The 27,991-nt window shown below is 32.1% G+C and overlaps 4 protein-coding genes across 4 annotated transcripts; 2 read left to right on the plus strand and 2 right to left on the minus strand.

Moving 5' to 3' along the window:
- Positions 1–2,986: 2,986 nt before the first annotated feature.
- Positions 2,987–5,089, minus strand: LOC114714355 (60S ribosomal protein L18a-like). Its single transcript, XM_028899086.1, has 4 exons — positions 5,011–5,089; positions 4,636–4,751; positions 4,396–4,459; positions 2,987–3,529 (listed from the first exon to the last, which is right to left on the minus strand). The coding sequence occupies exons 1-4, from the start codon at positions 5,023–5,025 to the stop codon at positions 3,188–3,190; spliced, it is 537 nt and encodes a 178-aa protein (XP_028754919.1). The 5' UTR covers positions 5,026–5,089; the 3' UTR covers positions 2,987–3,187.
- A 942-nt stretch (positions 5,090–6,031) lies between these two features.
- Positions 6,032–9,217, minus strand: LOC114714356 (60S ribosomal protein L18a-like protein). The gene is made up of 4 exons (XM_028899088.1): positions 8,854–9,217; positions 6,889–6,964; positions 6,503–6,617; positions 6,032–6,316 (listed from the first exon to the last, which is right to left on the minus strand). Exons 1-4 carry the CDS (start codon positions 9,056–9,058, stop codon positions 6,257–6,259), a joined length of 456 nt encoding a protein of 151 aa, XP_028754921.1. The 5' UTR covers positions 9,059–9,217; the 3' UTR covers positions 6,032–6,256.
- Positions 9,218–11,576: 2,359 nt separating this feature from the next.
- Positions 11,577–14,129, plus strand: LOC114714344 (40S ribosomal protein S14). The gene is made up of 6 exons (XM_028899071.1): positions 11,577–11,654; positions 12,293–12,412; positions 12,496–12,541; positions 12,812–12,897; positions 13,156–13,285; positions 13,824–14,129. Exons 1-6 carry the CDS (start codon positions 11,652–11,654, stop codon positions 13,889–13,891), a joined length of 453 nt encoding a protein of 150 aa, XP_028754904.1. The 5' UTR covers positions 11,577–11,651; the 3' UTR covers positions 13,892–14,129.
- Positions 14,130–25,388: 11,259 nt separating this feature from the next.
- LOC114714327 (cytochrome P450 710A1-like) lies at positions 25,389–27,984 on the plus strand. Its single transcript, XM_028899050.1, has one exon. It carries the CDS (start codon positions 25,993–25,995, stop codon positions 27,529–27,531), a length of 1,539 nt encoding a protein of 512 aa, XP_028754883.1. The 5' UTR covers positions 25,389–25,992; the 3' UTR covers positions 27,532–27,984.
- The last annotated feature ends 7 nt before the right edge of the window (positions 27,985–27,991 follow it).

Consider the following 27,991-nt stretch of genomic DNA (forward strand, 5'->3'; position numbering starts at 1 on the left):
GAGAATACAACGTAACTTTTCGTTAGTGCCATCTTCTTTTTTCAAATGATTTTTCAACACATTTTTCTCTTCTCCGATTCCTCTTTGAAAGCTAACGATTCAATAATTACATAACCGAAAAGGTTTTACCTATATTTTTTTATTTTAATTTATTTATGATAATATAATTAGATTTTTGATTCCTTTTGAATACTATTGTTGCTTCTTATAGATTTTATATCATTTAGAGCAAACATATATATATAGAAATATAAAGTATATAAATACAAATATTTATAAATATATCTTCCGTAATTATTCAACTGATATATAATTTTAACAGATGATTATACGATTTTGTTAATGAAATGTTACAATGTTTAACATTTTAATTGAAGAATTGAGGGCAAAAGTTCAGATATTTAAATTTATATAAATGACTTGCAACCATTAACGAAAGAATGAAATTCGTTAAGTAATTTAAGTAGCGGTTTAATTTCAAAAGGACAAAAAAAATAATTGAATAATTAAGACATTCCTTGAACGAATCATGAAAACATATATAAATGATTTATGCAAAATAGTAAATAACACCAAAAGAAATTGCAAAGATAAGCTATTAACTCATTTATCTAAATATTTATAAACCATATATAATTTTGGCATTTGTTTAATTAATGTTGAAGCGGACAAATTAAGCCAAATTAAAATGATTTTTTTTTTTTTGCTAACGAAATCAAAATGATTACAGTTCGCATTATTGTCAAAGATTGGGCAACAAGTCAATATCATCATAATGTAACCTTTGTCCTTAGTATCACTAATTGCAATCATGTTCATACCGACCTTTTAATGCACAAAATTAAATATTGATAATTATTTTATTTTATTTAAATTTTTTTTACAGTATTAGTTTTTATGACGTGATCAACCCCTCACTAATTATTCATCACTGACTCAATCAACAAGTGATTTAGCAAAGAAAGAATAATAAGTTGTTTATTCTAAGTAAAAAGAGTGTAAGCATATGTTCTTAATTAAAGTTAATTCATTGTTAATCCAAAGTAATGAGGGGAAATTATTTCTCAAACATATCGCTAAAAAAATATTTAATAAAATTCCACAATTTTATTTATTCATCAGTAATTTCAACTAAATTAGACATACATAAAAGTAGTAGTAGAACAAGTAAAAAGACATTAAACAGAGCATCATTTTCCAAGTAAATGTTACAAATCGTCGGAAGGAATGAATAAAAATATGAACAGGTTATAAGCATCTCCAACATATATACTGGAAAAAAAGGGATCCCATGTGAGTTTACCTTCTAACAGTGAAGTGGTAAGTGGCAAAAGTAGGCGTCGAACATACTCAATTGTTCCATTGGTCAAGTGATGAAAAATACTACCTCCGGTCCTAATTATAAGACCCAATTGACTAATTTGAGGAGATTAAAGAAGTAAGTTAAGTTAGTTATTTGTAACAAATAAGTGTTGTCATTTTTAAAATATCCTTGCTAATTAAGTGTGTTGGTTAGAAGTATCTTGGGAAAAAATGCATAAATATGATAGACAAAATGGATTGAGGTTTTATAATTAGGACCAAACTAAAAGTCAAACGGGGTCTTATATTAAGGACCGGAGGTAGTATATAAATTACCTCTAAGGAATTAGGTCTAAGCGAAAAAGACAAACTAAAATTCGAATCTTATTAAAAAATGTGTCAACATTTAATTCCTGATGCCTCAAATTGAACTATTTCCAATATGAGATTCATGTGCTTATGAGGGGAAAAAAGGGAAAGACATATGAATTTATTGAAACTTATGCTAAATTGGTTATGTTTCCTTTAGTCTTAAATATAAGACCCATTTTGTAATGTAATTTATATAATAAAATGAGTTTTATATTTAGTACTGGAGGAGTATCTTACTTGACTAATTTAGTAGTTAAGGGCCATAAAAGAGTAAAATGTATTTCTCACGTACTAATTATAAAACCCCTTGCATTTTTTTAAGTATAAAATACGCCTTCCAAATTCAAATAGAACTAATTTACAATGATTAAAAATTTAATTATTTATAAAAAATCTGCATTGATTTCTCTTTTAAAAAAATTCTTTTTAATCATTTGTACTAAAAACTATCCTTTTTTTGGACCAAAAAAACCATCCATTTTAACATGGATAATTAAAGATAGTTTTAAAAAATTAAATTTAAAAAATAAAATAGAATGAAATCTCATATTCAGATCTGAAGCAAACTCTTTAATTAGATCATGAACCTTAGTTATAAAACTTTCTAACTAATTAAAACTTCTCGAACTAATAACTTTATCAAGGACAACTATGCAAAAAAAAAAAAAAAAGTAGTTTTAAGTAACTCAATTAATTTGCTGGTCAAAAAAATAAGTAACTCAATTAATTTACGGGGAATTATTAACGTCTGCTACAACAGTAAGAACGCGATCCCGATAGTCAGACACGCAATCTCATGCACAGCATGAATCAAGATCAACAGGTACAAAATTCTAAACGGAAGCCTTGCTACAACAGTGACAACCAAATTTGTGCGGTCCAATTTATATTTACTCTAAATAATAATTTATAAATAACTTTTTAATCGTTATTGACAAAATATTTAAAAAAATTTGTCTCAATTTAAATAAACATATTTATAAATGTTTTTTGGTCACTATCACAAACAAACCCTATATTTGAAGTTTTTTAAATTTCGCATTCCCTCATAGCTGATAATAACTGCCTGCACAATCCTTCACTCTGGATTTAAATAGCGAATAGCAAGTCACCCAACTCTGTTCTTGTTTGAAATCGCACCAAAATTCTTCATGATTTGCGTAATGAGGTGAATACCCATCACAAGCTAAACACGTTTTCAAAATTGAAGCATATCCTCCTACTCGGTAGTCATAAGCGAAACACGTTTCCAAGATTCCAATAACTTAAAACACTCGGTATAAATCGCTCGTTAATATAATGCACAGAGGCATTAAAACAACGGACAAAAAACAGCAGGAAGTAACAGTAATGTAAATTTGTTCATTCCTACCCAAATATCATAAATATATAAGATCAGATCCAATAGAAGCATTAAAATACAAAAAGCTTGAACCCAATGACAAAGTTCTAAGATCCTCAAAACAAAACCAGCTAATCAAGAAGCCGATGGAATACTTCTACCACAAACACGTTACATAAACAAGTTGGGCTTTTTGGCCTTGTACGTGGTTTTAAGCTTCCTGGTGGGTGGCCTGACTTTCCTGTAAACCAACGGGAACTTGATTTTTGAGTTGTGGAACTGCTTGGTGCTCTCCCTTTTGCAGAGTTTAGCAGCAACGGTGGCCGTCTTGATGATTTGAATGCAAGGGGAACGGACCCTGTGACGGGAAGCCATCTCATGGTACATCTGCTCGACTGCACCATTTAGAGTGGTATCACGGTACTCTTTGTACATGTTGTGATAGCCAGTTCTACTCTGGTAACGCAACCAAATGCCGTAGTTCTTGATCTTGGTTGGGTTCTTCTCAAAAATCTATACATGCATGAAAACCATAGGCCTCAGAATATGACAGAAATAAAACCAAAGCAAAAACGTTGTTACATTGGGGTTTTTTTTTTTTTGACCTTGTTAAATTGGGATACAGGTGATACACTTTATGCCTGTTATGAATTAATTATTTGAATAGATGCATCACATTGTGAAAAAATAAAGAATATTTCACTTCGACATATTAAATTAAAATTGCAGTATGAAAGGTAGAAATTAAAGTTTTGAGGACATGGACCCCAATAGGGCAAAATCCAGCAATTTCTCAAGGAGAAATACAAAGCTACCAGTACCAGGTAGGACAAGAAATAAGCTGAGTCTCAAACTTTCAGTAGCCAAAAGACATTTTCTCATTGTCCAAGCATATAATCATGAACAAAAGATGCCTTATTATTGTAATTTTCACCTATAATCAGATACTCTACACTGATATTGGCAATCAGTCCAATAGTTTCTACCGCTCCTGAAGATAGTAACAGTGGGGATGATTCCATTTTCACATGACTTGCCGATCGCACATTCCTTCTGATGGCAACTAACTACCTAAATGACTAGGCTATCAGCTAAAATGTCATGATATGAACGCACTTAAAAGGATGCACTACATGTTCAAGGGTTCACTCGCCAATATCCTAGGAGCTATGCATCTTACGACACAGATCAAGTATCACAACATTAACGACCCACTCACCACAAGCTTTCTAACATAAATTAACTCAGAAAAGGGAGAAACATTTTATAGAATAAATGTTAGAAAGTTGCTGTTTCGAATTAACAAGAAATCATTCTTGTCAGAATTTAGAACAGAGACATAAAACACTCGATAAACATGCGCGAAAGTAAAAATGCACCTCATTGATAGCAAGCACTTGACCATTGCTTTTCTTAACCTTCTTCAGTTTCCTCAAAAAATACCTAAATCAAAGCAATCAGCCAGATTAAGACAATTATTACTAGCCTCGACCTCCGGGACAAAAAAACTAGAGTACTAAATCGAATAAAACTTTTCTCACACCAAAAGACCTCACAAGAATAGTACGAACGAAAATTTCCAATCAGAAATATACAATGATCACAAGAAATCACATTACCAGAACTTCGACTTGGCGCGAACCTCGTTCGTAGCCCAGAGTTTCATGCGGTAAATTTTTGGGTGTTCATCTGATTCCGTTGGCAGAGCCCTCCCGACGACTTGGTACTGGTGGAACTGCAAGAGCAACCAGAGAATCATCAAATCAGCTGGGAAAATGCCATTTACTTGGTTGCAGTGAAAAAGGAGGCAAATACGAGAAAATTGAATACCCCACCAAAAAATCAGATCAGAAATTCAAACAACCAAACATGAAAACATATCAGCTTTCAGTAATGCAAATTAATAGAAGGGTCATAAATCCTCAAACAAATTTCAGCCGCAATTGATTATAAATCCAAAGCATTGATTGAAGACCCAAGATACAAAAACTCACCCTGAAAGCAACCATTTTCGAGAGAATACGGACACAAGAAGCACTCTGATACCTCTCACCCTCTCTCTCACTGCCGTAAGATCAAGCGAGGTAGGGTTTTCGTTTTACTTATATACGATGAAGGAAACCCTAGCTCTGGATTAAGAGTTCCGGTGTGGGCGAGGCCTATGGGATTAAAATGTTCCTTCTCCTACTGGGCCTCGTGAAAGATTTCAGACCCCAAAAAAAAGGGCTCTTTTCTTTTAAACCTTCTATCGTTATCAAAAAAAAAAAAAAAGAACATTTTTCTTCTGTTTGTGGCAAAAACCAAAGTTTGAATTTAAAATAAAAATAAATATTTCTATAAAAAAAATTACATCAGGAAAAACATAATACTTTCGGTTCTAATTATAAGATCTCGTTTAACTATAAATGCATCTGTTTTCTCTTTTGTAAGAGAGTTAGATCTTATCTCTTGTGTAGCAGCAAGAAAGAAATGATTTTATTTCTTTCAGAATTTTTTTTAAGAATAATGGAAAAAACACTTGATCAGTTTGATTTCTGAAAATTTAGAAGCATGAATGTGGTTGGATAATTTGTTTCACTAAAATAGCCTCTATAATTATTGTGGGTTAAAAAAGTTATATTTTTAGGTTAAAAATGTGTTTTGTTTTCTTAAAATATTCTCCTTAATTATTTGCGTTGGAATTGCTTCTTAATAATACTCTCTTAACATATACAATTAACAATTATAGTTTATAAAAAAATTATAAGTTCCAGAAGCATAATAAATTAAGATCTTATATTTAGAATTAAAATAAATATTTCATTCTCCCTAGCATTATTGAAAAGGCAAAAAAAAAAAAAAAACAGAGAATCTTTTACATGTATGCATTTTCCCCTTCTCTCTCGCGTCTCGGAGAATATATCTCAAATGCGCTATAGCATGCTTGGTCACCCTTTCATTTAAACCTTGAGCATGGTTTCCTCAAGCAAAGTAACGAAACATATAACAGCATTTCCTGGATAAACATTTATATAAAATGTGTAACTTCCTGCTAGAATAGTTAACATATATTCTTTTTTCTGTTTCCGAAGCCTTCAACATCTGCTAATCTGTAGAAAATGCATTCTTGTGGCGATTTACAACAAACGTAGCAAATTGCACATATAACCACAGGTGAAGTTCAGACTTCAGAACAGTGAGAAAGCGTCAGAGAGGTTGAAGAAGTCGAAATGTACAGTAAGTTCTTTGGCGTGTTTGGTTTCACCAATCATGACCTTTATTTGTAACACCGAGAGTCACAGCTATCACAGCAATGATTGACTGCAAATTAAGAATAAAGAAACACAGGTCAAGTGGGAACAGGCAATGACATAGAGCTTTGTCCTAATAAGCTAGCATGATAATCTAGCCAGAAATTATTAGAGAACCATGTTCTAAATTGGCAAAGGACTAAGCCTGGACAGAAATGAAAAACGAAACAATCTACAAATTGAGATAAACACTTACAGCAACTGTGCATGCAACTAATCCAGGCTTTTCTCGGTAATCCATCTGTACGCATAGCAGCAAAATAGTTCCAACGTACCAGGGAATGCCACCAAGAAAGAATCCCGTTATAAACCTTGCAATACAAATTAAATTATGGTCATCAATACATCTGGCACCCTGGCTAGACAAATTTCTTGAATTCCTAATGTCAAACACATGAAAAGAATAATCAGAGACTGTGTCTTCTCATTACCCTAGATCCCACAAGAGCATTTGAATCCAATTATATGCAGTGTTAGATGGAAGACATCATGTAGTTTACAGCATGAGTGCCCCTTAACATTTAACTATAGATGCCTAAAAAGGAAATAACAAATGGTTCAATAAAGTGCCAGCAAACTCACAAGAACCAACCCAGACCAAGTCCACAACAAGGAAGACGATGTTCTCTTATGGGCCTTCCTTCAGCAACAGCATAACCTTCAGGGCATTATAAAACCGTTATGATGTGCACGTAGAAGACAAAAACAAGAAAATTGATAAAAAGAATTCCCATGTATTAACGTAAGTGATCTCAGATATAAGATGCCAATAACAATATTGGGAAGGTGATAGAAGCACTTAGGAATAGCTACATTATCATATTCTGTGAAAACAAGCAGCTAAATACTACTATCATTAAGGTGCCAAGAACCTTTTTTTCTGAATGATATATATATATATAAATATATATATATATATATTCTAGAGAAACACCGAGCTTCAATCCAAATAGGGAAAGATCGAACTAACACTGAGCTTCAATTCAAATAGGGAAAGATCGAACAAACACTGACTTTAGACAACTTTACATGGGGTCAGAAATTTATGCATCTTATGAAATTTGTCAATGGAGCTTTGAACACAGATATGTCAAAATGACAAATGAACATATAATAGCAGCATATTCTTTTTCACTTTAAAAGCTATATAAATGTATTATGTATCCTAGGACTTATATCTTCAAAGAACCATTCCATCAATGTTTTTAAAACAAGACCACGCAAACCATTTGGACTATTTGATTTGAGAACTAGCTAATCACACATTCCAAATAACCTCTTTTCTTTCTCTTTATACAACCCAAATAACCTCTTAAAACTATTATAATAATTGGCCAATTTCAAAATAGTGAAAGCATCTTATGAGGCCATTTGTCAGTTAGAACACCGTTTCTAAGACATGTCCATAATACCAAACTTACTGCACCATACCATTTTATTTGGCGTTTCACATATGTCGCCCTTCTGGCCTCTGCAATGAAGAACTTATTTCTTACTCATCTGGCCCAACTTCTATTGATATGAAAATCTGATATTTTGTTCACAACCACGGCTCTTAGCACACGGTCACCCTCTTCCATCCCAATAAATAGTTTACCAAAATTTTTATAAGCCTACTTTAAACTGAATTTTCCCTATGATCTGAGCCATAATGTTGTGCCTTTGCCTTCATGCAAGGCTTTGACATATCAATTTTCAAGACAGAAATGGAAACCTCTACTCTGTAAATTGACTACAAATCAATAGCATGGAAGTTTATAATAATCTTATCCAACTTCTTAAATCAAAATTATCAGACTTGACAGCTGTGACAAAGAATTTAGGATAATTAAATCATTCTCGAGCTGTTCCTGCACTAACTAATGTGTAAGAAATAATAAAAGTGATACTCGAGCAAAAGTCAGGTTTGAAAGTCTTCATGTTTTAAATGTATGGACAATAAAAAGTAGCGTAATTATTGACCAATATCTTCCATTTTGGTACTTTTTTCTGGCCTCACAAACTGTCATTTCATAAGCCTCAACATCCACCCGCCATTATTCTTTTCCATTTCAAAGCCATGATTTAGAGAGGAGAAAAAAAAAAGCAATAGATTATAGATTGTTCAAACTTCCAAATCCCAACAATTCATAACCATAGCCTTAAAGCAATATCATGTATTAAAAAATATAACGATCACAGAGAAAAATTGAAACCCCATCAAATCGTACTAGAACCGATTTAGCTATAGAATGCAACAGAACAACGCCTCAACCTAAACATTGCTCCCCAGACAGATTACAGCAGATATCAAACTGCCCCAAAATTCATTCTAATTGGATTCAGATCAACCACGGGTGAGCAACTTGTCCTCGTACCAAATCAAAACTGCTGAATTTGGGAACAACTTCAAATATCCTATGAGAAAACAAAAGGTTGGCCGTATCTAAATTCATTCTAAGAAGCATTCGCATTCAATTCATCCGTGTTTAATAACAAAAGCATTATTTATGCCCATAATTTGTGAAGTAATCGACATTGCGGGCAACAAAAAATCTCAACGCGTACCTGGAACAGTTTGATATCCTTGGTAATAATGAGCACCGTAAGTTGCTGGTGGAGGAATAGGCTGAGGAAATCCTACCACTGGCTGAGGCTGCGGCGGTGGAGGTGGAGCAGCCGGGTAATAGTTGGCAACGCCCTGAAAGGTGCCATAGTAAGGCTGGCGCGGGTGATCGGTGAGGACACCCCTGTTCTTGCCTTCCTCGCTCATAACTGAATCGGAGAATTGCGCGAGAACGACGAAATTGGAGCACCACCCTCTTCCACAGCCTAATTGCCCAGAACAGAACTCCCTCAGAGGCTTGTTTCGTGAGAAAAAGTCTTCGTCAATAATGAATTAGTGATTGTGTCGTTCCTTCGCTTGGGCCGGCAACCCCATAAAATCAACCCTTTATTGTAACGATGATTATTATTATTATTATTATTATTTCTCTCCGATTTTTTCCCTTTTTGAAGTAACAAGGTTACCACTGACTACCACAGCGAGTCAAATGGGCAAGATAAATTAAGTCATGTCAAAAGGCAAATGATCCTTCCACTCAGAGCGGATCATTAACAATCTTAATGTAGAAGTTACCCTGGGCCAGTCAGCACAAGTTTTTGCTTCTTTGAAAGCATTGTCAATAGTGAAGCTTCTGAGGTCAAACTTCCTCTGTTTCATTTCAATCTATAAGGTTTTTTGGGTGAATTACAAACGCCAATAAATTTCATTGTAAATACAGGAGAGTGAGACTAGGCAATTGTGTAGATATTTGATAACTGTGATTGAATTGTAGTGACCGTGTTGTGTTTAGATGATGGGGTTGTTGATTGAAAATTGTGGTTAAATTCCTGTATTATGTTGTATTGCCACCACATGAAGCCTAGTGATTGGCATAAAAATATTTTTAAGACATTTGATGTTATCTGTTATTTAGCCAAACAAAAGCCAAATCGTGAGACATGATATCCCTCTAAGAGGGAGACTTATGATGTAGTTGTGACCTATATAGGCCCTGTTTGGCAAAGGGGTGGAAATTCCTTATAAACACGTTTCACATAAGTCAGGACAAAACTATTTTCACATATTTGCCTCGTACTCCGTAAATCACTATTGGAAAGCTACTTATAAGCTGTTTCAAACGAGCCCATAGTCTTCAATCAAACTATATGTTGCCATTGAGTACTTTGGCTATAAAGACAAATATTTGTGGTATATGGAGAGAAGTTCTCCAGAGAGCAAGGAAAGGTGTATATCACTTAGTCCAAGATATGTACGAGGGGTCACAATTATGTTGGAATGCCGTGCAGTGAGATAGAAAACTTTTTTATAAGAATTAGCCTACATCAAAGATCATTTTTGAGCTCCTATTAGTTTAACCTAGTCCTTGACGTTCTACCTAAACATATCAAAAAAAAATCTCTAAGTACATGTTTTTTGTTGATGATATAATCCTATTGACTAAGTCAAAAGAAGAGATTATTACTAAATTTAAGATATAGAGAAGAACTTTGGAATCAAAGGGGTTTTGTTTGAGAAGGAGCAAGATAAAATATACATTATGGAGAAGTTTAGAACAAGTTAGAACAATTTTTATAAGGAGACAAGTTAGAACAAATATGGAGGTTAAATTGGGAGATCAATTCATTACGAAAGTCGAAAAGTTTAGATGTTTGGGATCAATTATACAAAAAGATGGTGAAATTGATGGTGATGTTAATTATAAAATTCAAGCTAGGCGGTTTAAATGGAGAAAAGTGACAAGAGTTATTTGTAATCAGAAAGTACCGAATAAGATTAAAAGAAAGTTTTATCGCACTAGTATAAGACCAATAATGCTATATAGTAGTGGAAGGGACAACATGAATATACAATAGAGATAGCCAAGATGGACGCGTAATCATACCAAAAAAACATAGAATTCACAATGGGCATATATGCGAAAAAGTTGGAATTGCGACTATTAGTGAGAAATGGTAGAAAACCATTTGAGATGGGTTTGTCACGTGCAAAGAAAGCATTTGGATGCACCAGTGAGAAGGGTTGATCAAACAGTATGAAATTCCCTAAAAAAGGTAAAAGAAGACCACGGAGAACACTTATTGAAGTTATTAAACAAGATCTTTCAACTAATAATATATCTAGGGATTTTGCTTTGGATAGAGCTCAATACCTTTGTGCAATTCACATAGCCAACCCCACTTAATGGGATAAGACTTTTGTTGTTATTATTGTATTTGTAGTATGTGGATTTAGTCAGAAATTTCAAGGAAACTCTCTTCTTTATAAAATTATTCTGTCCAAATATAAATAATATCATATTAACTAATTTTTATTTAAATCTCAATTTGCAGGAGTAAGTTGGAATAAAAATCATTTCTGTAAATACTAATTCAAACAAGTCAATCCCTTCTTTTATAGACCGGGTAGATCATAATGCCAATTTAAGATATGACGTTATGAACAATGCCATTTTCATATAGGCTTTAGGTTATGCATTCATCTAATTCATCTAATACTGATAAAACAAATTTTCAGTAAAAATTTAAAGGAGAATTGAATAATTAAAATATTTTATAAGAAAAAATTTATTAAAAAAATTGTCAGGTTACAATCATAATGGACTGACCCCATTGGGTGCCAAAAACCGTCTGGAACCAAGAAAAGCCCAAGTGCAAAAGTGGGCCGCAAAACCCTAAAAGCATGCCCATATATAATATGAGTCGTCTTTCCTGGTTCACCCAGCGAGGGTTTTCGCGTTGTCGGAGCAGAAACACAGAAGCCGCACGCACGACCCCGTGTTCTACCCTGCTGCCTCGCAATCATGGTTAGGAATTGCGTTTGAATATGTCGATATGCTATGTCTACTCTGATTTATGTTAAATCTACTTTGTTTTTTCATGGAAGTCTCTGAATCGTATTAGCTTCTTCTCTATAGTGTAGAACTGTTATGTGAATATATAGGAGGTTGGGATGATTAAGATTAATAAACTGCGTGGTTATGAATTTAAGCTCCCGTTGGTTCGTAAGAGTTGGTATTTCTGCGATTTCTTATGCAGTTTCGTGTCATGATTCCGTCGACATTTTTCTGGGTTTATTTTGAACTGTTCTGACACTGCTGGGGAAACTGTCTGTCGCGTTGGTGGTACCTGAATTGGGGGAATGTCTAAGTGATGTATTTTGACTAATTTTAGAGTAATGTAACTCATTGTGAAAGAAGAGGGTCGCCTTTCTTCATTGCCAGCCTCATAAATGAGGTCACCTGTCAGATTAGTATAAAATTAAGATCGTCGGGGCTCATAAAAAAATTAAGTCTTCCGAGAGTTTATTGTTAACTTTTTAGCTTGTTATGTTAGCCCTATGCAGAATTTGTTTTTCTTGCATTGATCCAGTTTTTTTTTTTTAAAAAAAAAAATCGATTTGCGGTGCATTCAGTTCTAATTGTGCTGTGTGATTTGTAAACAGTCAAGGAGAAAGGTTAGAGAGCCCAAGGAAGAAACTGTTACTCTTGGCCCAACTGTCAGAGATGGCGAACATGTTTTTGGCGTTGCCCATATCTATGCATCATTTAATGACACATTCATTGTGAGCACATGAAGCGTATATTCTTCCATATAAGGTTGCATCTTGAAAATTCTCAGTATAATTGATCATTTGCTTTGTTACAGCACGTCACTGATTTGTCTGGAAGGGAAACCCTTGTCCGTATAACAGGTAAAGAGTTTCCCCCTTTCTGTTGCTTTGTTTAATATGTCAATTTTGCTTAGGCGTGCATTACCTTTTCTGTTAATTTCATCTAGCCTTTCGAATTGGTCCTCTTAATTATATAATTATAAAATATAAAATGGTCTCAAGAGTTAAGATATGTTGCCAGATATTGCTCTGGCATTTTAAGAAAATTAAATTTGAACATTAACAAAATTAAATGTGAACACAGAGAAGTCGAGATTGTGTTTTCTAATGAGACCTGGTTCTTATCTTCAGGGGGAATGAAGGTGAAGGCTGACAGAGATGAATCTTCCCCTTATGCTGCTATGCTTGCAGCACAGGATGTATCTGCTAGATGCAAGGTCATCAATTTCTTTATAAACCAGATCTTTAAATTAATCTCATTGGATCCAACCGTTTCTATCTGTTTGGATTTCATTCTAATTTTTGTACGATTGCCTTCTTGCATTGGTAATCTAGCACTATTGATGGGATTTTAGTTTTATGTAGGTGTTCAATTAATTGTTAGTTCAAGTGTGCTGAATCATTAGCACTTGGATGTTTGCATTGTTTTATTAAGTAGTCAAAAGTTGTTAATTGACTTTTGAGTTATGGAACAGGAGCTGGGCATAACTGCTCTTCATATCAAGCTCCGTGCCACTGGTGGAAACAAGACAAAAACACCAGGTCCTGGTGCTCAGTCCGCACTCCGTGCCCTTGCTCGATCAGGAATGAAAATTGGTCGTATAGGTAATGCACATTTTTAAGAATTGATTTGCTTGTCTGAAGATGTTATGTTGTTTCATGTTTGGTTATTTATTTTTTATGAACTACTAATTCTAGTGCTCGGCCAAAAAAGAAATTGGATGTTATGTAGTCACCCATGCAGTCTGAGTGGTTGAAACTATAGGAGTTTGACTTATTTCCTCCCTTTACACCTCTTCCTTTTTTCCAATTAAACTCAGTTAATATGTGACTTCCTGTTGGTTTGAATTCTGTCGTGAGTTAATAACTTAGTTTTCAATAGATTTAACATCATTGTAGGATTGTATTGGGAAAATTGAGATTTGTAGAGTAAATGGCTTTGGAAAATATTTGTGAAACCAAACATGCTTTAAGTTTACAGTTTGAAATCTTGTTTGTCTATTCCTATCGTGTTGATAAAGTTGCCTGAATTACGTAGGGTTTGATTTGCCATGTGTTGAAGGGGCCATTTGCATTTTACCCTAGTGTCCTCCTGTTCCATTAGATTTGTTAATTTGTTCATGTATGATGTGGGATTTTGCAGAGGATGTGACCCCGATCCCATCAGACAGCACCAGGAGAAAGGGTGGTAGAAGAGGAAGAAGGCTTTAAGCTTGCAAAATTGCATGTGTTGGGAGTTGTATTTTGTTGTGGCTTTTCTCTTTGCCCCTTACCAAGACAATATATTGTGGCTTAAGTTGGATGTCAATTTTGGAATTCTAAATTTTATTTCTTGACTCTTCTGTTTTGGCCTAGCATGTGCCCGATTTCATTTAGTTTTGAACTTAGATTGTAGAATATTATGAAGCTGAGTTCATCCAAGATTTTATCGCCCCAACGCAATCATTCAGTGCTGTGCTGACATAATGCTTTCATATAGAGTGATAGTTTTTCTTTTAAAAATTTAGTTCCGTTATTTTATGTTGCCACTTTTCTTCAATATTTTAAATTTGTGTAATTATGAAGGCGAGCCCTCGTCGTCTTAAGTATTTGGCGAAATACCTGTGAGCAATATTGAGTGTTCTGTTAAAAATATAAATGAGAATAATGGATGGTTAGCTGTTACTTGGGCAACAAAAATTGGATTGGCTAGTGTTTGAGCTCGAATTTGGGAGAGTAATAGAAAAATACTTGAGGTGAAATTATAAAAGTAGTTAATCTTTTTGAAATCAATAGGTGTGTTTTCATCATTTTTTTAAAATTTTTTGGTCAAATTAAAAATTTAAAATGGTGCTGTGGATTTTTAGTTTTATGCTTTCTTAAGATGATGAGATTCAGGTTTGTTTAGAATGGTTTATAAATAGTTTTTTAAATATAATTTACAAAATACAAGATAAGTATGAGAATTATTTTGTTTTGACTTGTATAAAAGTGTTTGCAAGTCTTTTTGCAATGTTGGTCCAAACCGGCCTCAAAGGCTCCTTATTTTGCCCAAATTTGTTTCATGAAAAAAGAACATCCGGATGTATTTTCTTGGCCCATTGAAAAAGTGGATTACGGAGAAAGGCAACGTTGCAAAATTTCAGGAGTTTTAATGAAAGTCTTTTTTATTCTTAACGTCTCAAGTGAATCGGTGAAGCCCAGAAAATATTTACATGTGCTCAATTATTAAAAGAAGAGTATGCAAAATAAGTAATAAGTAACTAACAAGAGTTGAATTTAGTGAAAGGTATTAGTTTTTTTTTTGTTTAAATGACATAGCAAGTTAATATTTGAATACTTATTACAAGGTATCCGACAAAATTTCAAACAAAATCATCACCATCAACAAAATTGAGAGAATATGTAGGAGGCCAAAAACACAGCCAAGGCCCTGATATAATTTCTGTATTTCTTGAGAGCCTATCCGTGATCAATAGTAATTTGGACCTACCAAAATATATTGGCTTATATTTTTATAATAGTCAAGTCTCAAATATAGGTTGCTCTCACACTATTTATATTTTATATATTGATTGATATCTATTGATGATTGTGTGAGTTCAATGGCACCAAAAACCTTGCTACGATGATGGGGTTGCGGGTTCATTCTTCGCTGTGTCTTTTCTTGTGTAATATTGTTGTCCCTAGTAAAAAAATTAATATTTACAGAATATTTATGGAAAAATTTTTTTTTTTGGGGAAATTACTATAAAATTCTAAGAAAGAGTATAATTAGTAAAAAATCCTAACAATAATCCACTTCCTGCTTTACCTTCCTGTAACCTCTCGCCCAGGCCAGTTCCAACCCATCTGCTATTGCCCATAGTTCAGCCTGGATAATATACTGAAAGTTGTCATTTACTTGATATGGGAATTTTGATGATTACATTATTTTTTTAAAGAACAGACTGTAATTTTTGATAAATTTACAATGTTTTTGATGGAGTAGACCATGATGAAGTGACATGTGAAAAAAACATAAACATCGTTTTTATTTTTTTTTAAAAAAACTAAAGTTTACATTTAGTTTTTTAACTTTATACAGAGTTTCAATTTGGTTTTTTTAATTTAAAAAATATATTTTTATTCATTTAATCTTAAACTTATTAAAAAATTGATGATACTCATATTTTAAATGTTCATAAAATATTAACATATTAGGTTTAATTTTCAAAATAACCATGATTATTATGAAAAATTCTCGTTTGAGTTGAATAATTTTTGAGTTAAAAGACTAAAACTATATTACCTCCAGTCCTATTTATAAAACCTGGTTTGTAGACTACAAATGAGGTTTTATAAATAAAACCTGAGGTCATACTTTTTAAAGTTAAGAGGCCAAATTAAAACCTTGTATAATTAAAGGATCAACTGTATACTTTAAGGGGGGGGAAAATCTAAATATTGTGGTGTTATTTTCAAAAGTATTTAATTGCGAGAATTCGGACTTGGAATAAAGCCGAATGAATATGGACCTTAGAATTTGTTCTCGAACCTTTCACTTTTCAAATCTTCCACGTCATGCTACAATTTCCGAATCATCAAAATAGAGGGCCTATAGAATGATTGACAAGCTTACAATAAAAAATAATTGATTTTTGCCAATTATTTTTGTAATTTACAAACAGGTTGGATCCTGGATGGGGCTACAATTCTTCAATAATAAGCTTTCAAATAACGGAATGAATCTATATTATTGAAAAAATATATATATATTTAGGATTGATATCATTTTTAGTACATAAAATTTGACATCATTTTAACTTTGGTTGTGAAATTTGAAATCAACGGTTTTGGTTTTAATAACCAACAAAATTATTTCAAAGATAAAAAATCTTTAAACAAATCTAAATGAGATCAAATTTTAGAAATTAATATTAATAATTTTAAAATTCATGTAGCAAAATCAAAACGAGGTCAAATTTTAAGAGTCAAAGATGCTATTAACTCAATTTTATTATGTTTTATTCAACCTATTAGCTACTATTTCAACACATGGACTAGTCAAATTGACTAGGCAAATTGAGAATTGATTATAATTCAATGCTTTGTTAATCAAGCATTGTCTTTTTTTTATAATTTTTTTAAATAATAAATGTCATATGATTATTTGTCATCTACACCTATGTTATTTTATTTTATATATTAAATGACCTGTGAGATATGCCAAGGGACTAAGAGTCTTGCTTGAGAAATAAAACAAATAATATAAACCTTTCTTTTCGCCAACCAGATAATATAATTCATGTGCGTGAATGTGACAAAACAGTGACATCAAAGTTATTGAACATGTAAATTGAATCATTCAACTTTTATTATTTATTATACTCAACATGGATGGAATCAAATGTTCACGTATATTTCTTTTAGACCAATCTATGTTTTGTAATTGCATAATTTATTTAATTATTTACTTTGATATGATGATGCTTGTAAATATGTTCTTAATGTTTGTGATAACTTCATATTGTGTTATATTAGTTTATGCATGCAATTAATACATATGGAGTTTGTTGAAAAAAATTAATATAAAGCACAATTATGAAAATCCCAAATCCAATCATTTTGGTCTATGATTATTTCTGAACAATATGCTAAAAAATTTTATATCTTCTAAATATAGTATTTCTTAAACAGATTTATTGGTACTAATTTTATTCGCAAAAAGTTTGGTTGAATATTATTTACTTGCGAAAGATAAAATTATGACATATATATTGCCATCTATGGTGTGTGTGTGTGTATATACGGACGTTATGTTTAGATAATTAATTATATTGCATCAACCAAAAGTTTTAGTCTAAATTAATATTTATGCCAAGGTTCGAATCCTCATTAAAAGAGATATTTACATTTAGTGTCTAATAATATTTTAATAAGATTGCTTTCATTAGGAGGATAATTATGCATCAAAAAAAGTGAAATTAATTCTAAATTAAAAAAGGGGTAACATAATATTTAGTCTCTTAAATTTACTTTCATTTTGGTTTTGATTCCTGGAGTTTCAAGCTATAAGTTTTGATCCCTTAAGGGACAAAATGATTTAAGTTTTTATTGGATTATAGAAATTAACGTTTTAAATAAAAAGAAACTTGATAAACTAAAATCTATGATTTTAAACTGAAAGACCAAAACTAAAATGAAGACAAACTTAAAAGATTAAAATTTATACTAATCCTAAAAAAATCATATGATATAAATCCCCTTAACGAGATGTAAATGAAAAAAGAAAATAAGAATTCATTGTGATGGGTTTAAAAGTACAACCTCCGTCCTTAATAAACAAGTTAGTTTTACTTTTAATTTAGTTCTAAATATAAAATCCTAATATATTTTTTTTATACTTATTCATCCTTTTAAATTACTTCTTGTAATATTAGTAGTTGCACATGTTGAATATTCTATCAAATGGTAGTTCTAGCTAGTGCACATGATTTGCAAGAGTATTTTAGAAAAAATAACACCTATTTATTATAAACAACTAACTTAATAAACTTTCTTAATCTACTTTAATTAGTCAATTAGTTTTTATATTAAAAACCCGAGATAATATATCAATATACAATTAAACACATTTTCCATATATTACAGAAACTTGATAAATGAGTTAAACTGTATAATTTGTTAATACCACAACTTTTCATAAAATTTTATATTATATATATTGGTCTTACATGTAATTATTTATCTGTATGAATGGACATTCTATTAAAGAGAAGAGAGATGACGCATATGGCACTTATTGAAGTGGATCACAATATTATTATTTAAGGAATTAATAGATTTACTTTTGCACAATAATTGATTAAAAATTCATAAATTATAATGCTAAGTGGGAGTTGCCATTTTTTTAAAAATATATTTATAGAACCTAATAAACTCTCAACTATCAAACGAGAAAAATGTGGTCTTACTTTATGACATGAGTGACAACAACGAAGAATTAGCTGCCTCTTGCATACAGAATTTAGTAATTCTCTTTGGTTAGATAATACTTACATTATATTCTTTATATTTGTTATATTAAATTTTTTAATTATGCATCATCATGTTTCATATTTTTAAAATATTACTATCTTCGATCCTAAATATAAGAACTAGACAATTAATTTGGAGATATTAAAAAAATGAGTTAAATTGATTCTTTGTTAGAAATGTGTATTAATCTTCTTAAACTAGTGGTATTATTTAATTATAAATTTACATTACCTCTTGTGATTGGAAAACTTAACTAAATAGATATAAAAAATTTGATATAAGTATTTTCGTAATATGAATTTTTTTAATAAAAGATTTTTCTCTTTTAATTACATATTAATTATATGTAATATAATTAAATAAACTTATGAAAATAAATTCTACTAACGAAAATAACTGTCATTTTTTGGGAATATTTAATTGTATATAATTTCCAAAAAGATTAAACTTTATATAATTAATTTATTTTTCATGTATTAAATTCTAAATATAGAAGCTAGTTAGAGGGTTGAATTTATCATCTAAAATCTCAACTCACATTTTCTCTCATATTTATTATTTTTTAAACTAATTTATCAAAAATATAAAATTCTAAATTCTAAAAAGATTAAACTTTATATAATTAGTTTATTTTTCATGTATTAAATTCTAAATATAAAAGCTAGTTAAAGGGTTGAATTTATCATCTAAAATCTCAACTCACTTTTTCTCTCATATTTATTATTTATATATAAAAACAATATATATATATTCTAATGTTATGCAAAGTTATTTTATGGAAATTATATCATATTTATTATAATTTATTTATTTTTTAATATACACAAATTAGTCAAGTAATTTTATAATATATATTATGTATAATGTATATAAAAGATACAATTCGATTTTTGAACTCTACCTAACTTCTATATCGATAAAATCAACTATAAACTCCTTAATAAGTTATGCTTATCAAAAAGTTGACTTTTCGATAAGTTTAAAACTTAATAAGTAAATGGCCAAAAAAAAAAACTTAATAGGTAAAGCAAACTTTAAATAACAATCTAGAAAAAAAAAAATAGAGGTAGGATGACATAATAGTAAAGACTAATTGATATATCATCTCATAAACTTAACCCATAAGACTTTGTTAGAATTGAATTTAGTTCTAAATATAATATTTTAATTCACTTTATTTCTTAATTTTGTAATTTTTTTAAAAATACTCTTATTAATTATAAGGTATTCTCGTGAAGGATAATTTTAATACACATAATTTAGAAGAGTCAACATAAATTTGTTACAAATAACTAATTTAATTAATTTTTTTAATATTCTCAAATTAATTATATAGCTATTATATCAAGGAATGAATTATTCCACGCATTTAAATCTTAATTCCATTAATTAGTTAGCAGGACAAAAAAATATGTGAAATAAGAAAGTGCAAAACTAATCGGCTACAATAAAAAAAATTGTGATAATATATTTATTTTGCCCGATAGTGATAATCTATTTAGAATATGCACGAGAAATGATAAGGAGAAGAGGCGGCGAAGACGAAAGCAGAAACTTGAGTAATTAAGCAACAAGTTTTATATATTTTTAAAAAAGTGTTTAATTATTTGTTAACAAGAAAAGTTAGCTGTCATTGTAAGATCATCATTTGATCATCACCCCCACATAATTGATTCCATCATACAATGCTGCCAACTCACAACTACAAATATTCTGCTTTCTAGTTGCCGCCCCTCCACGTAAGGACGACCACATATACAAACATATATGCATATGCAGTTATATACACACGCTACCTTTTTTTTTTTTTAATATAAGATTTGGTTAATTAATTTGATGGGATATAAAAAGATAATAGACTGTTTAATTATAGTATTTTTTTTGCCAAAGATATATTTTTATTACTAAAGAAAACTAAACAACAGACACAAAAAGAACACAGAACAAATACACAAAAAAACACCAAGACTATTAATAAAACAATAAACTCAAAAAAAAAGAAACGTACAGACCTCAAAAAAACATACAAACTAAAAAAGAAGCAAATATAAGCAAAACAAAGACCACAAAAATACAACAAAGGCTCAAACTAGACTAGCCGACATGTCTTTGTATAGTAGTAGGACTATTAACACTAGGAGGAACACAACTAGAATCTGTAACATTAGACATCTGACCAAGTGAACTTGAACTTGACACCAAATTCCTGCAACCATTCATGTCACTTACTAAAATTTCATTCAAGAAAGGTGTTGCCGCCAAAAGCCACCCGTTGGGTATCAACTCTCTTCTGTAAGCAGCTGCCAAATGATCTGCAGCACGATTACCTTGGCACCCAATCAAGGAAAACTTTATATCTGACCTATTCCCAATTGTTGCAAGAATCTCTTCAAAGATTCCCACTTTGCCATTCCAATCCTATATGATCTCTATAAAATACTTATGTGTCAATAAATTATACTACTGCCGGTCTTAATTATAAGACCTCGTTTGTAGTATATGAGTTAGGCAAATTAGTTTGGAAAAAAAATACTCCTCCGGTCCTTAATATACGACCTAAGTATTAAGTTGATTTTGGTCCTAAATATAATACCCATTTATCATATTTATCAATTTTTTCTAAATTACTCATATCGAAACTCCCTCCACCATAATCAAGTAAAAGAGAAAGGGAAGATATTAAGGAAGATGATTATAGTATTTTAAGAAAAATATGTCATATTTCTTATAATTAACTAACTTACTTAACTTTCTTAATCTAATCAAATTAGTTAAATAGGTTTTATATTAAGAACCAGAAGAATAATAAGTATAAATATTTTAAAATAATTTATTTAGCTTTCTTTAATCTTATCAAAGTAGACAACTGAGTCTTATATTAAAAATTATAATGTAATATATACGACCAAAAAGATCTATATATATATATATATTAAGAAAATTTGAACTATTTATCTGCTATATATTTCACCTTACTCTTATCATTTAAACAAGTTTCCAGTTGGAAAACAGTAATGTCATTTATATGTTGGTTTAAAAACGTTTTTTTTTTTTGGGTGAATATTAATTCGATTAAACAAATTTACGGTGGGAAAAACAGTAATGTCGGTTTAAAAACGTTTTTTTTTAATACCAAAACACGTTTTTCAAATGAATATTGATTCGATTGAGTTGAAAAAAGAAAATCTCCATACCGCATGCATGCAAATCTTATTGTTGAGAGAAAAGTAACTATGTTGGGTGAGTTATCTCCATCTGGAGCTAATATGTTCATATTTGTATTGTTATAGTTTTTACCTTATTTTTAATCAGGTTCCTATTTTGGTCCCCAAAAAAAATCAGGTTCCTATAACTTGTTTTATCAGTATATCAAATTAGAGGAATTTGATTAAAAATTTTGTAAAACTATAAAGATATAATAAAAATAAAAGAATAAAAACTTTGATTAAAAATCAAACGAAACTATAAGTACATACGAAAATAACTGTTAACATAAAATTCAATGCACATATATAAATATAATGAGGCACGGATATAGTATGTTGCTATATTTCCCCCCATTCTAATCCCTTATGTGAATGTATAAACACAAGAGAATCAACTTGGTGTTAATATGATGTCAAGACAAAAATTTAAAAAAAAATCAATAATATGGCAAATGCTTCTTATATATGTTCCAATTGGGATGGATGTTATAGGTATTATTAGCTTCTTAATAATCTAATTATGCTTGATATCTATGTGATATGTGAAATATGAGCTAAGAGGAGATGAATAGGTGATTGGTAAAAAAGAAAAAAAGAGAAGGTCCAAACAGAGGGTAGAAAAGCAATATTACATACTCCTCGGATTCATAAATGTATGATAAATATAAAAAGTTAATCTTAGTCTTAAATAAAATATACTCCTTCGGGTCCATAATATAAAAAGCCTTATAGAAGAAAATTTTGATCCAAAATATAAGATATTGATAAAGTAATTAATGATAATTTTTTTACTTTTACCCTTTGTTATAAGGAGGAGAGAGGAGGGTTTTAAATACATAAGAGATGAGACTTGAGAGAATTTTCCTTAACATTCTTTAATGAGGGTTATATTAATATGGCATTCAGAATTTTTTTTTTTCATTATCTGAAAGTTAATTGCGTTTAGATGGTATTTCAATATCACAGTGAGCTCAACTGGAACTAGATAAGATTGCACTCAAAATATGAATTTATTTATTTGGAAAAAAATGGAATACTCTGGGGAAAAAAATTAGAATACTCCTATCTTCTAAGATTACATTGACGTACATACAATAATTCTGAAATAGAAAATATTTATTTGCCAATCGGAATTTAAAAGGGGCCAATAGCATTTAATCAAGTGGACAATCCGCAGTTTCTAGCCAAATATTTCACACCCTACTTGTGAATGCATTAATCTTCATGCATTTCAAGTGCACATTCATGAAATCTATTTCATAATTAAAAATAATTATTCCCATTTAATTTGTTCCTTTTAGGTGGAGCTGGTATTTCACCCAGAAAAAGAATGGAGCTGCTAATTCGGACAGATCCCACAATACTCAAACACATTAATAACATAATAATATAAAATTAATTAACGATGTAAAAAAGTTCTCTATTTTTAGGATGCTTCACACTTAAATGTCTAATTGATTTAAATACAAATAATTTTGTTAAAAGAAACACTTAGGTACTCAGCTTTATACACTTAATATGCTAGTATCTAATCAAATTAGAGCGAGTAGATAAAGAGTAGATATTTGGTCCCAAAAAAAAAAAACGACAAAGGGTAGATAAAGCGTTAATAATATTAATAAAAAAGTTTGGTATAAAATTAATACTCACCCGTTCTAAATCTAGGAGTTAAACAATTAATTTATAAATATTAAAAAAAATTTGTTAAATCAGCTATTCGTAATAAATATGTATTTATTTACATAAAATAATCTCTTTAATAATTTGCATTGGATACCGTTATTGTAATAAAAAAAAAATCTCATAACACATGTAAGTTTAAGAAAAAAATTATTATAAATTTTAAAAACAAAGTAGATTAGAATTTTATTTAAGTCCAAAACAAATCCTTCTACCAGTTATTGTACTGAGGAGGTCTTAAATATAGTAGAAAAATAAATAGATAAGCTTTAAAAAAAAAGTGTGGTGACTATTTGTTTCGATTATGAATGAATATTTGAAACGTTATAATTTGAAGACACTCGAATGATTGAAAGGTCAATTTTTCCATTTCCATCATGAAATGGATGAATAATTTCTGAATGTAACAGAGGAAAGGATATGATGAACCATGAAGAGTCAAAGCCACCAAAGGCAATTGCCATTTCGCCACATGTATTATTCAATGAAGAAGATTAGAAGAAGACGCAACATAGAATCTTGACCCCAAAGTTTTTTTCCTAGTCATTTTGATTAATTTGTTTACGAATTATAGAAATAAAATCTTAATAATTCCTCCACTTAACAAATTGAGGAAAACACTTAGCAACAAAAAGAAAAGAAGAAAAAGAACCTGAAATTATAAACAAAACTACTAAAAAAAAAAAGTTACAAACAAAAAAGAATATTTTCAGAGAAAAACGACTGAGATTGAGAATGAGTTTTTACATTGATTAAGAAAGCTATTGTAAACTGAAAAAATTTTTTTTTTAATAACGAAATTTGGTAAGAAAGTTTAATTTGATGAGGATGTATATGTGTATTTGATAATTGATATTGTGGTGTGTTCACACGAGGCAAAAAAATAAAAACGCAAGAGGCTTCTAGCAAACGAGGTGGGGAAAATAATTTGAAATTGTTGCCACGCTTTAATTGCAACCCAATAAAATAAGCTCAGAGCTTCTAGCACGGCAAGCAAACGATAATAATGTGCAAACAAAACCCATCAAGCTATTGCGACCAAAATCTTGATTATTAAGCCAATGTTTCAAACTTTCAATAAATTTTTTCCCCCATTTGAATGCCAAGAAATTAAAGCAACCACAACCCTAAAATTTATTTTTTTAACGTCATGTTTAAAAAAAAAAGATTTGAATTATTTTAATTATTCTCATGGTATATAAAGTAAATATGCTGATAGAAATTCTTTTCTTTTTTTTGCCAGCAAACATGGGAATAGAATTGCCCCATAAACCACAATTTTTCAAGAGGATATCAATCATCCACTAAAAAAGAGTAATCCCTTTATTCCTTGTTACAAGACTATCTTTAAAAGTTCTTTAGTCATTTAATATAGTAGCAAAGTATTTATACACTTTCTTCTTCTTTTTTTTAAATGTCCTTCATAGGGCGAGAGAATTAAGGTGATACAATTAAACTTGGAATAAAAACAAATAAAAAGATGTTTGGGTGAAAACAAAATCATAGTTTTAAAAATATTTTTATAACATACAAAGTAAATATATAGAGAAATTTGTCTTAATTTATAAAAAAATACTTTTCAAAAGTACTTTTTGAGGATACCAAACGCCCCCTAAATTTGATTATAGATAAGCTAGGAATACTATATTGTCACCGGTCTCAAACATTGGAGATAATAATTTTTGAAAAGATCAAAGCTTTTAACTATTTCTAAGGTAAAATTTATATCTCCCGTGTGTGAACAGTGGAAGCTTCTTTTTGGGTGCCGAAATATAAGTTCAATTTTTCATATGTGCAAAAAATAAAACCGTTAAATTCCCCAATAAATACCGACGAATCTCCTAACCAGAACAACTCAGAATGATTCAATTAAGAAAAGAAGAGGATAGGGACTTAATATGATCACAAAAAGATGGATAAATAGGATTTAATTAGTTTTATATTGCATGCAATTAAAATATGGTGGTGTTTGTGTATTTGCATATATCTGCTTTGGCCACAAAGGAATCCAAGCACGTCACTCCCCTACCCTTCTGACCAGCTGGAATTCAACCCCACACTCCTACCTCCCTCCGCCCCAAATCCCGCCATCTTTCTTTCGCCTGTTTTCAATTTTCTCTCACTTTCTCTCTCTGACCCCTCTCGTCTGAATCTGCAGATTCCAATTCGTCTGCAACTCCAAATTCCAACCTATTTCCCCTGCCTTCGTTTTCAATCCTCACCATTTCAATTTACCAATCCTTTTTTCCCTCCTCTGCAAATTTTGACCTAATCCTTTGACATTTTTGACCTTGGTTCTTTCTCAATTTCCTCCTCTCTCTTTTATAGTGACACATTTTTGAGTTTCCCACCTAATTCGTTCTTTGAACGGTCCTCGTTTTCTCTGTGCATTGAGTCTTTCTCTCCTCCCCACCACCACGCCACAATATGACTATCTCCCTCCTCAACTTCACTCACCTAGCTCCTTATTTCATCTCTTTCATTCTGTTTCTCCTGCTCTTAGAACAGATCTCGTACCTCAGAAGGAAGCGATTCGTACCTGGGCCTTCTCTGGTTCTTCCCTTCTTGGGCAACGCAATCTCATTGGTCCGCCGTCCCACCAATTTCTGGGATGTCCAATCTGCTCTCGCCAAGTCATCGGGCCTGGGGTTCTCCGTCAACTACATCATCGGAAAGTTCATCCTCTTCATCCGCGACACCGAATTGTCTCATAAGGTCTTCGCAAATGTCCGACCCGATGCGTTTCACTTGGTGGGTCACCCGTTCGGGAAGAAGCTCTTTGGCGAACACAACCTCATCTACATGATGGGCCAAGAACACAAAGATATCCGCCGTAGGATCGCACCGAATTTCACCCCCAAGGCTTTATCTACTTACACGGCGTTGCAGCAGATTATTATCCTCAAGCATTTCAAGATATGGGAGAAGCTCTCGTCGGAGAATGCACCGAACCCGATTGCGCTTCGTGTTCTGGCCCGCGATATGAATCTGGAAACTTCTCAGACGGTGTTCGTGGGCCCCTATTTGGGCCTGGAGGCCCGAGAGAGGTTTAAGCAGGATTACTTTTTCTTCAATGTTGGGCTCATGAAACTGCCAATCGATTTTCCCGGGACGGCGTTCCGAAATGCTAGGCTCGCCGTTGACCGGCTGATCAAAACCCTGGGGACGTGCACTGGGCGCAGCAAGAAGAGGATGGAGGGAGGCGAAGAGCCCTCGTGCTTGATCGATTACTGGATGCAGGACACATTGAGGGAGATCGCCGAGAACAAGACCGCCGGCAATCCTCCGCCGCCGTACTCCAGTGACGCCGAGATAGGTGGGTTCCTTTTCGATTTTCTCTTTGCCGCACAAGATGCTTCCACCTCTTCACTTCTCTGGGCGGTCACGCTGCTGGATTCGCACCCGGACGTTTTATCAAAGGTCAGGGAGGAAGTCGCGGGAGTGTGGTCTCCCGAGAGCGATACTCTGATAACGGCGGAGCAGTTGAGGGAGATGAAGTACACGCAAGCTGTGGCGCGTGAGGTTGTGAGATACAGGCCGCCGGCGACGCTGGTGCCGCACATAGCGGCGGAGAATTTCCCGTTGACGGAGAGCTACACGATCCCCAAAGGTTGCATTGTATTCCCCTCCGCATTTGATTCTTCTTTCCAGGGCTTCACCGAACCGGACCGATTCGACCCAGACCGGTTCTCGGAGGAGAGGCAGGAGGACCAGATATTCAAAAGGAATTTTCTGGCCTTCGGTGCTGGGGCCCACCAGTGTGTGGGGCAGAGATACGCTCTCAATCACCTGGTTCTGTTCATAGCGTTGTTTGCGTCGTTGATGGATTTCCAGAGGCACAGATCGGACGGCTGTGATGAGATCTCATACGTTCCTACCATTTGCCCGAAGGACGATTGCAAGGTTTCCCTGAAGAGGCGATGCACACGATATCCTTCCTTCCCACAGATTGAATTGACGAAATGACGAAAGTACCCACCGGTTCTGTTCTCCGTCAGTTTCTTATTTTTTATTTTTTCCATTTTTTCTTCTCCTCTTTTCGTTACTTTATGCTTTTTCTGCTCTTGGGCTGTCGGCTGTCAGTGACAAGGCAAGAGGTCCGTTTGTTTTTGTGGTTAATTTATTTGTTTGAATTTGGGTGTTGGGGAAATGGGACCGTTAGGTATTTTCATTCTTTCTTTTGTTTTGTGTTGTAAAAGTCTGTGTTAGAGTGGACGTGTTATGTATGTGAGCGATCATTGGTTGGTTGGTGGGTTATTGGCAATTGGCAGTTCAATAAAAAAAAGTTAAAAGGCAAATTCGTTGAGATGCGGCGGTTTCAACTCTTGGGAATTCGGGCCGTATGTTTTGCTATTTTAGATGAGTTTTTAAGTAGGTCAAAACATTATTCATATTAAATAAGAATGACTATTCTTATTAGAGTTTG

This window comes from Neltuma alba, unplaced genomic scaffold (assembly GCF_004799145.2).
Source record: "Neltuma alba isolate B1F8T4 unplaced genomic scaffold, ASM479914v2 tig00011499_pilon, whole genome shotgun sequence".
Lineage (NCBI taxonomy): Eukaryota > Viridiplantae > Streptophyta > Magnoliopsida > Fabales > Fabaceae > Neltuma > Neltuma alba.

Excerpts from the sequence above, each read along its gene's own strand:
- LOC114714355 (XM_028899086.1), bottom strand. Across the intron at positions 4,460-4,635 it reads CGCGCCAAGTCGAAGTTCTG|GTATTTTTTGAGGAAACTGA; the intron begins GTAATGTGATTT and ends GCTTTGATTTAG. Across the intron at positions 3,530-4,395 it reads AAGTGCTTGCTATCAATGAG|ATTTTTGAGAAGAACCCAAC; the intron begins GTGCATTTTTAC and ends ATGCATGTATAG.
- LOC114714356 (XM_028899088.1), bottom strand. The coding sequence starts at position 9,058 with ATGAGCGAGGAAGGCAAGAACAGGGGTGTCCTCACCGATCACCCGCGC. Across the intron at positions 6,618-6,888 it reads CTTGGTCTGGGTTGGTTCTT|GTTTATAACGGGATTCTTTC; the intron begins GTGAGTTTGCTG and ends TTGTATTGCAAG. Across the intron at positions 6,317-6,502 it reads TAGTTGCATGCACAGTTGCT|TCAATCATTGCTGTGATAGC; the intron begins GTAAGTGTTTAT and ends CTTAATTTGCAG.
- LOC114714344 (XM_028899071.1), top strand. Across the intron at positions 12,542-12,811 it reads AACCCTTGTCCGTATAACAG|GGGGAATGAAGGTGAAGGCT; the intron begins GTAAAGAGTTTC and ends TCTTATCTTCAG. Across the intron at positions 12,898-13,155 it reads ATGTATCTGCTAGATGCAAG|GAGCTGGGCATAACTGCTCT; the intron begins GTCATCAATTTC and ends GTTATGGAACAG.
- LOC114714327 (XM_028899050.1), top strand. The coding sequence starts at position 25,993 with ATGACTATCTCCCTCCTCAACTTCACTCACCTAGCTCCTTATTTCATC.